This window comes from Acipenser ruthenus, chromosome 5 (assembly GCF_902713425.1).
Source record: "Acipenser ruthenus chromosome 5, fAciRut3.2 maternal haplotype, whole genome shotgun sequence".
NCBI lineage: Eukaryota > Metazoa > Chordata > Actinopteri > Acipenseriformes > Acipenseridae > Acipenser > Acipenser ruthenus.
Genome location: NC_081193.1, coordinates 60180521 through 60196164, shown reverse-complemented (window position 1 = coordinate 60196164; position 15644 = coordinate 60180521). Strand labels below are relative to the sequence as shown.

Genomic DNA, 15644 nt, shown 5'->3' with positions numbered 1-15644 from the left:
TCGTATCTATTAGTTCTGTCTGAGGGGAAAGGTCACCATTCAAGACAAGGAACAGAGCTGTATAAACAGCACACGTGGAAGCGAGGTGAGTAGAGATTATAGTAATAAATACTTGGGAAATACGATTTACCCCCAATTTAGTTCGGATTTAGTATTTCTTTTGGTTGTTGGTTCTCATTTTGTTTTATTAAATTAGATACGGTTTGCTCGATTCTTTAGATCTGTTGGGTCTGTAGCATTGTTCATTGCAAAGTATCCAACCTACAATAATATTGTTAATGTTAATGTTAATGTTAATGTTTATAATACAAAAAAGACTGTTTCATTGTTGCCTTTTTAGCTAGGCATATACTGTAGTTGTAAACGTATATAATTGGTTCAAAATACAGTTTTACAAAGCGTTGAGAGTTACACATGTTAATATGATAATTTATTGCAATACTAATAACTCACGATGCTGAAGTTGGCTTCTTATTCAGCCAGCATCTTATTCGCATCCCGCACATGTAACACACATTGAATAAGTAACGGGGGTATTTCTGGGGTTAAATCGTTGTGGGCCACTTATTTCAAAGTTGATTCTCACAGAGTGGTAACCCCTCTATGTCCCCTGTGTGTATTGCTCCTGGCCCAAAACGGATTTTTACGTTAACAGCGTGCAGACATGGCACAGATAGCGCATTCCAGCTTCTTATTGGCATACAGCAAATGTAACACAAATTGAATAAGTAACTGGGGTATTTCAGGGGTTAAATCGCTCTGGGTCCACTGATTGCAAAGTTGATTCTCACAGAGGGGGAATCCCTCTACGTCCCCCCTGTGTATTTGTCCCTGCCCAAAACTGATTTTGATACGAAAACACTGGGCAAACATGGCACAAATGGCAAGTTGTCCATCAAATCAACAGTACAGAGGTCACTCTTGAAATCAGGACTTAAAGGATGTGTTGCAGTACGAATACCTCTGTTAAGAAAGGGGAACAAGACTAAAAGGATAAAATATGCACAAGAACACAGACATTGGACTATGGAACAATGGTCAAAGGTGCTTTGGACTGTTGATGGATGGACAATGACACTTGTGCCTTCTGTCAGTTCTATTGTCAGTCAACGCTTGTCTTCTTTCTTGAGCATCAACAGTTTACTATATCAGTAAACTGTTGATGCTCATAATGCATCAGAGTAGAAAAATGCAACATGTCTAAGTAGGTGTGGCCAATTTCTAAAATAAACTTGTTGTCCAAGGGACAAAACGCTAGAAAAATCTACTTGTACTTCTTAAAAATACTTGCCCCCTCCCCGTCACACAAAACACACACAAAATAAGTAGAATATAACTTGTATGCTTTTGGTTTAATTTAACAGTCAACACAATCAATCAATTAGTGATTAACAGGGGTGGGTCTAGCCTTGTAGCTTGACTGGTTAACTAAATTCTTTTAAGATACACAAAAGGTTCCCTGTGACCCGACCTCACCTCAACAAATTTATAACATACTTTTAGGAAATGTTTCTTTCAGTGCAATTTGGAACACATTTGCTAGTACATTTTAAGTAACACACTAAGAGTACAACTATAATAAGCAATACTTGGGAGTTATTCAAATATAAAAATAACTTTTGCCTGTTTTTTCCACTTTTTCTTTATAAGCTGAATCCACCTCCTGATGTGCAGGTGTTTCAGTTTGTTGCATCACAGACACACATTCATTGCCAACTGTTACTGCTGCTTTGTGGAATTTTGATTTTCTTGACGTTCTTTCAGTTTTATAACTGCTGAACCCCAGATTTATAAAGAACGTGTGTTTTTCTACCAAAATGCTCCATCAAATACTGCAGACATATTTTTTTTCTTTTGTTTATTTCTATGATATATTTATTTTACTTAATAGTACTATACTTATAATTATACAACAGATTGTTAGAATGCTGCATGCTGATTGATCCATCAGTGTTACAAGCCCTTACAATATCAAGCACAATGTCACTATTAGGAACTACTTAGGAACGAAGGCAAATCACTGCAACTGTGCTAACCAGGTATCACTGCGCCACCAAAATCAAAGAAAACACCTGTCACCTGCTGTACCTGCTGTCAAGGAAGATACTGAACTTAGACATCAAGGTGTCTTGTCATATTTTCCAGTTTATATTAATTTGCACTACGAACCAGTTTGCTATTTTAAACACCACGCTGTTTTGGTATTTTATTTGTAGTAGGCCTACATACCATTCATTTTCTGTAACTTCGGTCGGATCCAGTTGTCAGATATTCCATTTTATTATACTCCTAGTTGGTGTCAGCCGTCGTTTTGTGAAACTGATTATATTAATTTTTAACTGGATATTTTAATATTTTTCGACAGTATTTACTAGGGATGCACCGAATCCAGGATTCGGTTTCGGATTCGGCCCGAATACCTACTTTTTGAGCATGGTTCGGATTCGTACATCCATTTTAATACATACCTCCAATGTGTGCTGTTCTTTAAATAAAATACACAAATCCGATATTGAACGTAACTGTTGCATTTAATAGCAAGAACACGTTTGAACTCTGTCGCAGCTCTCGACTCCCTAAATTACTGGTGGCGCACGCACTAAATACACGCAGCTGCTGAATACAAACATACCCCCCGTATGCAACAGCACAGTCACATCACACTTTTCATGGAGTAAAGTTATGCAGTAAACCTGTAATATATAGTAACGGCAAAGTGTTGTAGACTTGTGTGCTTTGTTGCTTTGTCGGAGCACAGAAAATATGTTTTGTAACTTTACAACTGTCAGATGTGCAAGACGTTGTGGAATAATATGCTTTAGTAAATACAATTTTACGTTAAAAGTTGAACCATTTGGGAACTGCTGTGTTTTATTAAAATATTTTTAAAACTATTTCGGAGCACCCATCACGGTACTTTTTTCTTCAAAGCTCTCAGATAGGATTGTCATCAGGCTCCAGAACCTCGGGACATTTTAAGGCAGGTCAGGTTTTTCAACCCACCTCTCTAAACTGCGGTGTATTCGACCTGTAAAGAGAGTATGAATTGCTTGAGCAGTTTAGTAAATGTATTTAATTGTTTCATTGTGGTGGCGATTCTGCCTGGAGAGCCTCGTAACAACGATTAAAAGTATTGCTTTAATTTTTTTTATACAGTAAACAGTATCTATCAGAATAGCGCAACACTATTATTATAGATAACTTTGCACTCACCTGCACTCTTTGTAAATTGTGTACGTTTCAAACTGAAATCTTATTCGGGGATATACAGACATGCTCAAATTTGTTGGTACCCCTCCACAAAGAATGCACAATTTTCTCTGAAATAACTTGAAACTGACAAAAGTAATTGGCATCCACCATTGTTTATTCCTTTGCTTTTGATTTTTTATTCAGCATAATATTGTAAATAATAAAACAAATGAAAATGGCATGGACAAAAATGATGGGACCGCTAACCTAATATTTTGTTGCACAACCTTTAGAGGCAATCACTGCAATCAAACGTTTTCTGTAGCTCTCAATGAGACTTCTGCACCTGTTAACAGGTAGTTTGGCCCACTCTTCCTGAGCAAACTGCTCCAGCTGTCTCAGGTTTGATGGGTGCCTTCTCCAGACTGCAAGTTTCAGCTCTTTCCATAGATGTTCGATAGGATTCAGATCAGGACTCATAGAAGGCCACTTCAGAATAGTCCAATGTTTTGTTCTTATCCATTCTTGGGTGCTTTTAGCTGTGTGTTTTGGGTCATTATCCTGTTGGAGGACCCATGACCTGCGACTGAGACAGAGCTTTCTGACACTGGGCAGTACGTTTCGCTCCAGAATGCCTTGATAGTCTTGAGATTTCATTGTGCCCTGCACAGATTCAAGGCACCCTGTGCCAGGCACAGCAAAGCAGCCCCAAAACATAACCGAGCCTCCTCCATGTTTCACTGTAGGTGTGGTGTTCTTTTCTTTGAAAGCTTCATTTTTTCATCTGTGAACATAGAGCTGATGTGACTTGCCAAAAAGCTCCAGTTTTGACTCATCTGTCCAAAGGACATTCCCCCAGAAGGATTGTGGCTTGTCAATATGCATTTTAGCAAATTCCAGTCTGGCTTTTTTATGTTTTTCTGTCAAAAGTGGAGTCCTCCTGGGTCTTCTTCCATGGAGCCCACTTTCGCTCAAAAAGCGACAGCTGGTGCGATCAGAAACTGACGTACCTTCACCTTGGAGTTCAGCTTGTATCTCTTTGGCAGTTATCCTTGGTTCTTTTTCTACCATTCGCACTATCCTTCTGTTCACTCTGGGGTCGATTTTCCTCTTGCGGCCGCGCCCAGGGAGGTTGGCTACAGTTCCATGGACTTTAAACTTCTTAATAATATTTGCAACTGTTGTCACAGGAACATCAAGCTGCTTGGAGATGGTCTTGTGGCCTTTACCTTTACCATGCTTGTCTATTATTATCTTTCTGATCTCCTCAGACAACTCTCTGCTTTGCTTTCTCTGGTCCATGTTCAGTGTGGTGCACACAATGATACCAAACAGCACAGTGACTACTTTTCTCCATTTAAATAGGCTGAATGACTAATTACAAGATTGGAGACATGTGTGATACTAATTAAAGAAACTAATTAGTTTGAAATGTCACTATAATCCAATTATTTATTATCTTTTCTAAAGGGTACCAACAAATGTGTCCAGGCCATTTTAGAATATCTTTGTAGAATAAGCAATAAATCATCTCTTTTCACAGCTTCTTTGCTTTATTCTATGACATACCAAAGGCATGCAAGTATACATGATAAAATAGCTTTTAATTTCATCACTTTTCAGGAGGAATGAAGCATTATTTCAATGAGCTGTGAGGGTTCCAACAAATTTGAGCACGTCTGTATTTCCATTCGGTTATAAAAATACTATTAACTAAAAGGCTCAAAACTATAGATTGTGCGCGTCCCTTGTTAGTAGCTGCCGGTCTGTTTTTCATTCAACAGTTTCCTTCAGTTTTCTTCAGTTTTTGTTGATTCAGTATTCTGTTCAAATCTTTTGAGATGGATTCGATATTCGGCCGAATCCCAAAAACTTGGATTCGGTGTATCCCTAGTATTTACATTACTACACGCGATATCTTAAGCCCGCTGCACACAGCCCGACTCATCTCATCTGAGTATGCACAGGTTCTGCGATCAGTTGTGCAGTTTTGCTCAGTTTTGGTTTGACGTTACAGTTCAGTTTTTTCCGACTGGGTGTCGCACACTGCTAAGACTGAATCACTGACCACAACTAGATCCTGGTGATTTCTATGTATACAGATTTAATTAATACTGCCCTGTACACATTTTTGTATTAACTCAACATAACGACCCTCATATTATGCATGGCATTGTATGCTGATTAGACAGCAGAGACAGCGCTGCGAGGCAACCAAAAGAAGCGCTTAGCCTATTAATTAATTGGCCATTTACACCGTGCAAACGTTTCAGGCAGTGTTTGACTTTTTGTATAGCTTGTCTACTACACTTTAGCCTGTGGTAAATAAAATCCAACCTGCTGATTTTTTATTTGACTTTGGCGTTTTTTTCTCAGCGTGTGGATCTAGGGGCTTGTGATTTGTGACCTACTGGAGATCGACGCACCGGTTACTTCTGTTTAGCGCAGTAAGAAAATATACGCTGCCAGTAGATTGACAATAAAAAGGTAAATTGATAATTTACCTTTGATTAGTAAACGCCTAAAAAAATGATTCAAATGTGCACATATCTGGTATTTTTTTTAATTCGAGACAAGACTAATATATTTTTTACCCTCATGACTAATTGGTCTCGGTCAGTCTTGGTCGGCAACTGCCGCACACAGACAGACTGATCACATCTGAAAGAAACTGCATCTGAAAAAGATTCAACATGTGCAATCTTCAAATCTGAAGACATCCCGGCTTGAGTCGGTTCTGTGTGCGGCGGGCTTTAACCACCCGACTCTTGCCTTTCTTCACTCTCTCTTGTACAGCCCGCCGCACACAGCTAAGCAAGGGTTTTTGATAGTTATTTAGTCAGAAAAATGAATTGAAACACATATAGCGATATTTTTATAGTTATTTAAAGTCTTTATTTAAGAACATGATTTTGTTACAGATTTTCTAACAAGTCTGGCATAAACAATTTTGGCTGCTACTTTAAGTAAAAAATAATAAAAATAAAAAAACACACACACTAAACTGCTTAACCTAAAAAAGAACAGTCCTACAGGTACCACAGCAGCAGGCACAGTTTACACTGCCTCAGAGTTTCTGATCGCATCATAAATTCCAGATTTCCTAAATCCATTTATGGAAATGTCCTGTCTGCTTTTCATTTTTTTAAACAAATTGGCTTCATCACTCATGCCATTCTCATATTTGCTTTGACATCCAACACATTCTTTCCCTTGTCCAGTGTGCACTTCTTTAACCTGTGCTGCATACCACCAGTCTGTCAGAGGGCGGGATCGCAAACTGTATTTCACACTCTGATTGGTGGAAGTATTATTGGTGATCCAATCTAAACTGCCAATGAAGCCAAAATAAATTACACTCCAAAATGTTCTGTTATACGGTAGGTCAAAGAAAATATGAACAGTTAGTGGTCCATTTATTCAGTGCCTGTCAGGCACGTCAAGTCCAATTTATTTTCACACGCGTGGTTTATTTTACATGCGCTGTTTAAAAGTAATTTTATTCACAGTAAAACAGGTTTAAAAGGCACTGCATATCAACAGGACACTCAGTACTGCATCTCCAGCCCCGCCCCACTCCTTGATCACTGTATTTATCACATACCTCTTCATAGCCGTACATACTGATAAATCATCTCCTGATCACGCGTTTTAGCACCAAACTCCTCAATAATGCGATCTAAGTCATTATTTTATTACTATAACATCTCAAAAAGCTTGGCAAATGTACGTGATATTCTTTGAGTGCTGGATGCAGAAGCAGCTATCTTGTTTGTTTATGTCCGTGTTATCTCTGTGGTGCAGGGGCTATGTGTATTGTTCTGATCCGCCCCCCCACCCCTTTTTTTGGCTTCTCTCGGCTCCTATTGGTCTCACTCGGCCATTGAAAGGTTTTCTCGGCTTTTTCTAGAGAAAAAACGACTAGAGACCTGTGCTTGATGTCTTTTTGATGATGTCGGACAGGATCCGACATCGGACCCGGAAAGGGAAAATTGTAATGTCGGACCTGGTCCGACATAGCACCGCAAAGGGTTAAAGGAATATTGGTGTTTCTTATGTGTTTCACTTAAAACCGGACATGAGGGCGTCCGGGTTTGTTAATTCCAGCAACCCGGAGACAGATGCCAATTCCCGGACTGTCCGGGTCAAACCAGACAGGTGGCAACCCTAGTGTGGACACATTAAGCTGGATTAATTAGAACAGTTTCGAGTATGGTTCTCGAGATCGGTTATTTAGTGTGGACAGGGCCTAAAGTACCGTTTCATGTTTAGTCGGGCATAATTCGTACACACACTATTGCTATTAAAATAGTTCAGTTACAGTTCCTAGCATGGCAACAGTGGAAATTAATTCAAGTAATTAATTCAGGTTTTATTTTTAATGAGCTGATTTCTGTTTCGTAATTAAACTCAGAAAAAGATGTTAATTACAAAACAACCTTTGTTTTTACCTTCATATCTTGCCTGAGCCTACTTTTGTCCCTTTAATTTTATTTCAAACAGAGCTGACAAATTTACGTGAATTGTTCTTCCCTGATCCTACTTTTAACTCGCATTTCATTTTTGCAGTCGCCTAATTTAACATTGTGCTTTTGTTATTTTCCCCACACAGACACACACGGCAATGCTGTTGCTGTTACTGGATTGCAGAAAAATATGAAAACACACATAGATAAAGGCAACAAGCTGTTTAGTGTCCTGTCTCGTTGTCAATCGAACAGTTTGCTGTTTTCTTTGTGTATAACAAAGAAAAAAGGTGTCTGTGTTCAAAAGTGTGCCAGTGTTCACACAGACAGATATTGTTTAAATTACTATATGGCATAGTTTAAACGGTCATAAAAAAATTACCAAAATGCACATTCCTGGAGTTTATTAGCCTTTGCAACGCATGAACAGAAAAGCTAGTGCAACCTCTAGGTATGCTATGGCCATGCCACTACAAATCAGGATATTTAGGGAGCACTAGTCCAAAGATATAAAAAAGTCTTTAAATTATCTGGAATTCTATGTATTTTCCTGGTGCTAAATACGTTTTTTTTATGTCTAAAAGTGTATCATTTTCACAGAGTTTTCAATATGGCTGCAATTTACTCTGGCATTCATCTGAAGCTGAAAGGTTCAAGAACACAATGGGAGGACAAACTCAAACTGGCTCGCTTCGCTTGGATCTCCCATCAGTGCTTCCTGCCCAATAAGGAACAAGTAAGAATTTAAACATTATTATTATTATTATTATTTATTTCTTAGCAGACGCCCTTATCCAGGGTGACTTACAATTGTTACAACATATCACATTATACATTATTTCACATTATTTTTACATACAATTACCCATTTATACAGTTGGGTTATTACTGGAGCAATCTAGGTAAAGTACCTTGCTCAAGGGTACAACAGCAGTGTCCCCCACTGGGGATTGAACCCACAACCCTCCGGTCAAGGTTTCCATGTAGTTTAGAAACTCCATGTAGTTTAGAAACTCCAAATTCTCCCTCCGTTGTTCTGAGAACGTGATTTAGCAGGCACATATCATGCACATTCCACATGCTATTGGGAGTGCGTGGCCAAAACATGGTACCCTTAAAAGGGTGGCTAAATCTCTTCAGCTTTTTATTCTTTATGCAACACCATTTGTTCAGTGTTTCAAAATATCGCTTTGTAGTTTAGTTGTTTTATAAGTAAAGTTATAAAAAATACTGAAGCTACTACAAATTAAAGAAGTGCAGCTCTTTGCAATAAATAAATAAATAAATAACAAAGCCCTTTGTAAAGCACCGAAAGATATATTTTTCATCCTTTACACTTTTGTTATCTTTGTGTTTGGTCATCGGATAACTGATTGTAAACAGGTTAATGCAAAACTGTAGGCCAAAAGCCTGTTATTTCATCCTAGATTTATATTGTTATTGTATTTCCCTTTGCACTTACTTTAAAATATGGCCCCAAATCATAATAGAATAGGCAGTATATCTTGCGTATTCTGACAACATTCACCCCAATGAGTTGCCATCTCACAGTTTTATGAAACTGGAAATATAGGGTGTTTAATGGCAATACCTGCTGCTTGGGCATGGTCCGTTTTTTTGGAACACAACCTGCCCGCTCTCTTAAGAGGCCTGTAACTTCTTATGGATGTATTAAACATTTGCATGACCATAGGTATATCAATAATTAAAGACTTTCCAATCTCTAGGTACTACTGGACTGGGTCAGCCATTCCCTGATTGGCTATTACAATAAGAAGTTTGAACTGAGTCAGAGTGTTTTGGGGGAACTGTGGGCCTACCTGGATGATATTCTGCACAGCAAGAAGCTACAGAATCTTACCAAGGAAAGGAAAAACATTAGCCTTCGCTTTGCAGTTGCACAGGTAAATAACCAGACCTATGTTACTATGGATTGTCATTATAAACAATTTCCAAACATAACATTATAATTGAGTACCGTATTCCTTTGAATTTAAGACACACTTTTTAAACCATTTTTTTCTTCTCAGAAATAGCCTGCATTTTAAATGCAAGTACAGTACAGTGGTGTATTAAAACCCAAGTACACAAACAGCAATGTTACTGACTGCCAAGAAAAGACAAAACAAAAACGTCGCTGCCCGATCTCGAATCATCCATGACATACAGGCAGCCATTTTCAAAGAAGCATCATTAGCTTCCTGAGGAATTCGAAGAGAAGCTTTTTCAATTCCAGTGTATCATTATTAGGCTCAGTTCTAACAAACAGTACCAGCTTGGACGGATCGGAAATGCTGATTAGACCCCCGTATTTTTCGACATGCCAAGCCAGGGAGAAAAACAGGTGTGAGTAATGAGAAGCAGCACATAACAGTAATGCTCTGTGAGATAGCAGACAGCTATAATCTGTCTCCATATGCATAATTGAGGTTGTATCTTTGTAAATACATATTTATTTGATGTTTTATTTTTTCCTCAAATTGAGGGTGGGAAATTTGGGCTGCGTCTTAAATTCGAGGGCGTCCTTAAATTCAAAGGAATACGGTAATTTACTCTCACTGCGTGTAAAATTAGAGATGCAATGTGTGGAATGGACCTTTTAGTAATGGGTGTGAAACTAAAAATCTGTTTTGCTAAATCTGTAATTTCAGTATTTAATTTGTTTTTGTTTTTTTTTTGTTTATAGGTTATAAATGAACAAATCTTAGAATCGGTGTCACCAGAAGCCCCTGTAAAACTCTCCACGTTGTTAAGTTGCTGCCAAGGAATTCTTTCCTCTTCTATGCTTTCAGTTATTTACACCACAAAGAATGAGCTGATGGTTGATCTTCTGAACAAGCTTTCCCTACTGGCTTGTTCTGAGCTGAAATCGCAAGTTGCAGTGTTGAGGCCCCAGTTGTTTGAAGTCCTACTCTTGACCTTGGACCACTACATGCTGGTGCAGAGACAACAGACCAACCCAAACCGAATTTTCAGACAGGTCACTGCACAACTGTTTCAGCCCTGTCTTTTGCTGAGACACCTTTTGACAACAAGAGCCTGGGCTGCAGAAGATAACAGCACAGTCAGACATCACCTCAGCAAAGAGATCCGGAACAAAATAGATGTATTGCTCCATACTGGAATCTTCCTGCCTGATCACTTTTCATCTTACAAACAGGAACTACTCCCAGCAAAAGAGGCTACTGGGGTGAAGAGAGGTCCAGTCACAAAGGCTCTGCTGACTCCAGTCCATGTAATACTGACCAAACTTTCAGATACTGAATTTTATGACCCATCACTTCATTTTGCTGTCAAGGCCAATTCCCTTCCTTTGCTTTACAAGATTTCCCTGGATTCCTACTGCAAAGGTGGAGCAAATCAGCTTGTTGGTTTTTACATGTTTTCCAGATTTGTTACATGTTTAGGCCTTTCTCAGGAGAAGGACAGTGTGGAAATATTTAACAAGTCTGACTGGAGTCTTGCTCTCCTTGCACTGGAGAACCTCCTAATTTCTACTTTGAGCAGTGACATATACAATGTAGCTGTGGACAGACTACAAGATGGAGAAGCTCAATTTCACTTTTACCGAGATGTGGCCCAGCTGTTACTAAACCACCCGCAGCAGTCCATACCAGCATGGTATAGATGCCTGAAGGGGCTCATTTCACTAAGTCATTTAATAGTTGAACCCAATCTGGACAAACTTGTGTCCTCTGCCTGGGTAGATGCTGACTGCAAAGATGCTCGTGTGCAAAAATCTCAAGACGCTCTGCTCAGTACTTTGCTTCAGACATACACCAAGTTGAGGCAACTTCCGAGGCTCTTTGAAGAGCTTCTTTCTGTAATTTGCAGACCAGCGGCTGATGAGTTGAGGCAGCCTGTGTTGTCAGCTGGTCTCCTGAGGAAACTTTGTGAATGTCTTCTTGAACTACCACCCAACCAAGTTCTGGAAATCTGCAACATGATAATAGAGAAGTGCCAGAGCTATTTGATCCCTGATGTAGATGGGAAAAATAACATTGCATTGAAATTGCTGTCGCTGAGCATTCTATTGCACTCTGTTATGTTCAACATGAAGAGCCTGGACAACACAACGCCAGTTCCAATTGTCCATCGTTCCCAGCGTCTCATGGGTGGAATGCTTGATGAGATCTTAAAGCCTCTGCTGTTGCTTCTCCTCAAAGGTCACTCTCTGGAAGCTTTTTGGCTGCATAAAGTATGTGAAGCAACTCTACTCTTCTGTTACACATGGGTGGAAATGAATACAATCTTTCAGATTCACTGTAGCAAGTACATTTCCCCAGTTGGCCCAGTGGAGGAGTGGGATTGCAGGATTCTCTTTCCCGGAATGAGTCTAGAGGATTGTTGTAGGATATCAAATATTACCAGTATGTGCGGCTCAATGAGTCAGTTGCTACTGGAACTTTTATCTCTCCAGAAAATGAAAAAGATTCTTGTGCAGACGGATTTCTCAAAAGATGCTAATATTGAAGCCAGCCTACGAAAGGCAGCCAGTTATATTGTACAATCTGGGAGAGGTTCTTTATGCCAAGCAAACACTGAACTCTGGAATAGGCAAATAAGCAGAGTCAATGACAGTACTTACCCTGTTGCTCACTGGTTTCTGGTAACTTCCAACCTTGCTGTGATGATGCCGTTTCTTTCTGAAGAGGATCTTTCCTACATAGCAGATTTGGTACTGAGCACTGTGCTTCTCCAGGATGTTTCAATAGGGCTAGATGACCAAGAAACATGCCTTTCAGTCTCTACCATTTCCAGGCATTTGCTCAACAGTGTGCTTCTCCCAGAAATGCCAACCTTGCATTCTGCATTCATTCAGTGTTTGTTGAAGAGGTTCATCAGTTTTCTCTGTACTTGTGAGGAAGGTGTGACAAGCCAGGTGCTCCAGTATTTGGAGGAGAATGATGCCATCTGGGAAGGAGACCAGAAAAAAAACTGCATGTCAGAGACCATCTGTAAAACAGAGGACGCCTCTCCATCTTGGAAGAGAATGGAAACTGCTGCCCAGGTGATATTGACTTCAGCCAAGGTTTGTTCCCAAATGACAATATCAGGGAGTCAGTTTGAAAGCCTTATGGATTTATTAAGCGTTATGGGGGCTCTGAAACCTGATGGTATGGCCCCTGCAGACCAGTCTCGCTGTTTTCTTCTCTTGCTCTTTATTGCTACAAACCTGAAGCCTAGCTTTGACTGTGAGGCTGTGAAAACCATAGAGCAGTTGAATGAAACCTATCTTCTCCTCACCTCCCTTCAATCTGGGAGGAATTTTGGGTCTGTCCTGAAGGTCCTGCATGCTAGTGACATCCTGGAGGCAGTAATGGCCTCTCTCTTTTCACTCTGCAGCAAGGGTCTCTCCAGCAATATTGAGAATCCAGCCTGGCTACATTTCATTCAGACAGTGCAGAACTTTCTAAAGGGCTTAATGCAGGTGATAATTGAGAGGAAAAATAGCACCCGTCTCAACTTAGAGAAATTCACATCCTTTCTGTTGAAATGTGATGTGTCAAGAGAAATGAAGTCAGGCCAACCACTGGAGACTTGGAGCCCAGGTGCTGGTCAGCTCCTGGTGACTGCCCTGACTACATTGTGCCAGGTGATTATTTCCTGTCTAGACCAGTACAAGAAAAATAAACAAATGGTTGAAACTCTGACCCATCTTCTTGAAGAGGTTGCTATCATATTGGGACCTGTCCTTCAATCTTACATGAAGAGCAAGTACTGCAGCAGGCTGGGTCAGGCGTTCTTTGTTAACTCTGTGACGGTACTCTTAGAAGCAGAGCTGACCCGAAGGTCACACAGAACTACTGAAGGAGACGATGCGCCAAAGGAGCAGCTTCGGTATGCTGCCCTCTACAAGTGCTTCAGTCAACAGCTAATGAAAGAACTCTCCTCCTCAGAGCGACCTCTGGAGTTCCTCATGTCTGCACTCTGTTTCATGAAAGTCTTTTGTTCATCTGCAGTGAAAACTAGGGATAGGGGACTGGACAAAATCATCATATCAACTGTGCTAAGCCTGAGAAAGCTACTGTCAGGTAACCTTACCATTTTATACTGACCTTTAATTTTATATATCACACAATGTATCTCATTCACACTTTATTTTTGACAATCACTGCTTTCATTAAAGAGTTACAAGAAATGCATTACTTTACATTTGATATAGGTAAGGACAATGCTTTTCTTGTAAATACTAAAAGGAGTTCTCTAACCATTTAGGTTCTACTAGCATACATGGCAAAAGAGTAATATTTGTGAAATGACACAAGTCAGAAGCTCAGCCATCTTGATGGAGTAATTAACAAACTTTTTCTTGGATCGCTTATCTCATTCAGACAGTGGTTCCCAACCTGTGCTCCGTGAGTAAACTATAGGTGGTCAACAAACAACTACCATAATTCAGTTACGCTGTTCTAAGCAACAAAACAAACAGCTCGTGATCGTGGAAACATGATCATACTGAAGTGTCATTCTGGGCCCATGATCGGGTAAACATAAAAAACACACTTTGTTTTCTTTGACTTGCTGGGCCACCATAATTTGCAGTACAGCTTGTTAACGCATATCATTGGATATGGGGAAGAGTTGAATTTCACTGCCTGCTTGTTTGTTTTTTCATGTGACATCACTGAGACAGGCATTACATTTTTAAAGGGCGAACACATTTTCAGCAGCACAGAGAAATAAAACAACACAAGAACTTGTTACAGCTAAGAAAAAAAAACAGAAAACACTGAAAATCTGATTTGTTTGACTTATAGTTATATTAGAACATTTATTCTGTCATGTGTTTTAATATATATGCTTTTACAACGTGTATAAATATCAAGAAACGAGTGGATATAAGAAGAGACTTATTTCATGAACTAAATTTGTCATGTACGTTTTTTTTCCTTATTACTGATAATAATGGAATAAATTGAACTATTTTATTTAGAAATATTTATTTTGAGAAAATAATCGAGAGTAGTGTACATTATTGCTTTTAAAGACCCTGAGAATAAACGTGTATTATGTCATTGCAGTCACTCAGGTGAAAGAACAATGTCTTGTAATTTGACCAAGCATCAACATTTTTCAACAAAACTTTCAATATTGTAAGTTCCCTTGGGTCATAGAATAACATATTTTATAAATGTATCTCTAAGCAGAATACATAATAATAAAAAAATACTTTAACTTTTAAAAAACAAAAAATCTATCTCTTTTAGGACATCAGCTTTCTTAGCTTCGGGTATGCGGTTCAGTCTTATTTTTACTTGAACACCGGGGGCGTTACAATGTCACGTTCTATGATCTTTGTCCTACATGGGGTTGTAGAAAACACCTTTGTGTTTTGTTGAACCATTGCATGCACTTCCTGTACCTGTTTCACTGAAAGTTCAGGTCCAAGGTTTATTTGGCCTGGTTTACTTTCACTTTCAGTTCTACTTTGTGACGAGATTCTTACTGACTGTGTTTTGCTCTTCCCACGTTTCCCTGGCAACGTCTAAAATTCCCTGTGGTTGACGCCCATATAATAATTAAAACGGTGAGAAACCTGTGGAAGATTGGGGTACTTCTCTAACCGCAAAGTAGGGTAACAACAAATTCCAGTCTTTCCCATCCTTTGAAATCACCTTCCTTAACATTTTAACCCTTTGCGGCCCATTTATTCAGCGCCTGTCAGGCACGTCAGGTCCAATTTGTTTTCACACAAGCTGTTTATTTTACACGCACTGTTTAAAAGTAATTTTATTCGGGGCTCCCGAGTGGCACATCCGGTAAAGGTGCTCCACGTGGAGTGCAGGATGTGCCCTATAGCTTGGACATCGCCGGTTCGAGTCCAAGCTATTCCACAGCCGACCGTGGACGGGAGCTCCCAGGGGGAGGTGCACAGTTGGCCGAAGGATTTAGGTCGGCTTACCGCGCACCAGCGACCCCTGTAAGCCGGGCGCCTGTGGGCTTGCCTGTAAACTGCCTGAGAGCTGCGTTGTCCTCCGACAC

At 39.7% G+C, this 15644-nt stretch overlaps 1 protein-coding gene across 2 annotated transcripts in view; it reads left to right on the top strand.

Moving 5' to 3' along the window:
* The first annotated feature begins 6 nt into the window (after positions 1-6).
* urb2 (URB2 ribosome biogenesis homolog) overlaps positions 7-15644 on the top strand; it is a 34621-nt gene continuing 18983 nt past the window's right edge. The window contains exons 1-4 of one of the 2 annotated variants that reach the window (XM_034003647.3): positions 7-85; positions 8259-8394; positions 9386-9562; positions 10345-13693. In XM_034003647.3, coding sequence (XP_033859538.3) covers positions 8269-8394; positions 9386-9562; positions 10345-13693 — 3652 coding nt within the window. In that variant the 5' untranslated portion in view covers positions 7-85; positions 8259-8268. Of the gene's footprint in view, positions 86-8242; positions 8395-9385; positions 9563-10344; positions 13694-15644 lie in introns of both variants that reach the window. The other variant, XM_059024349.1, reaches the window with a different exon arrangement.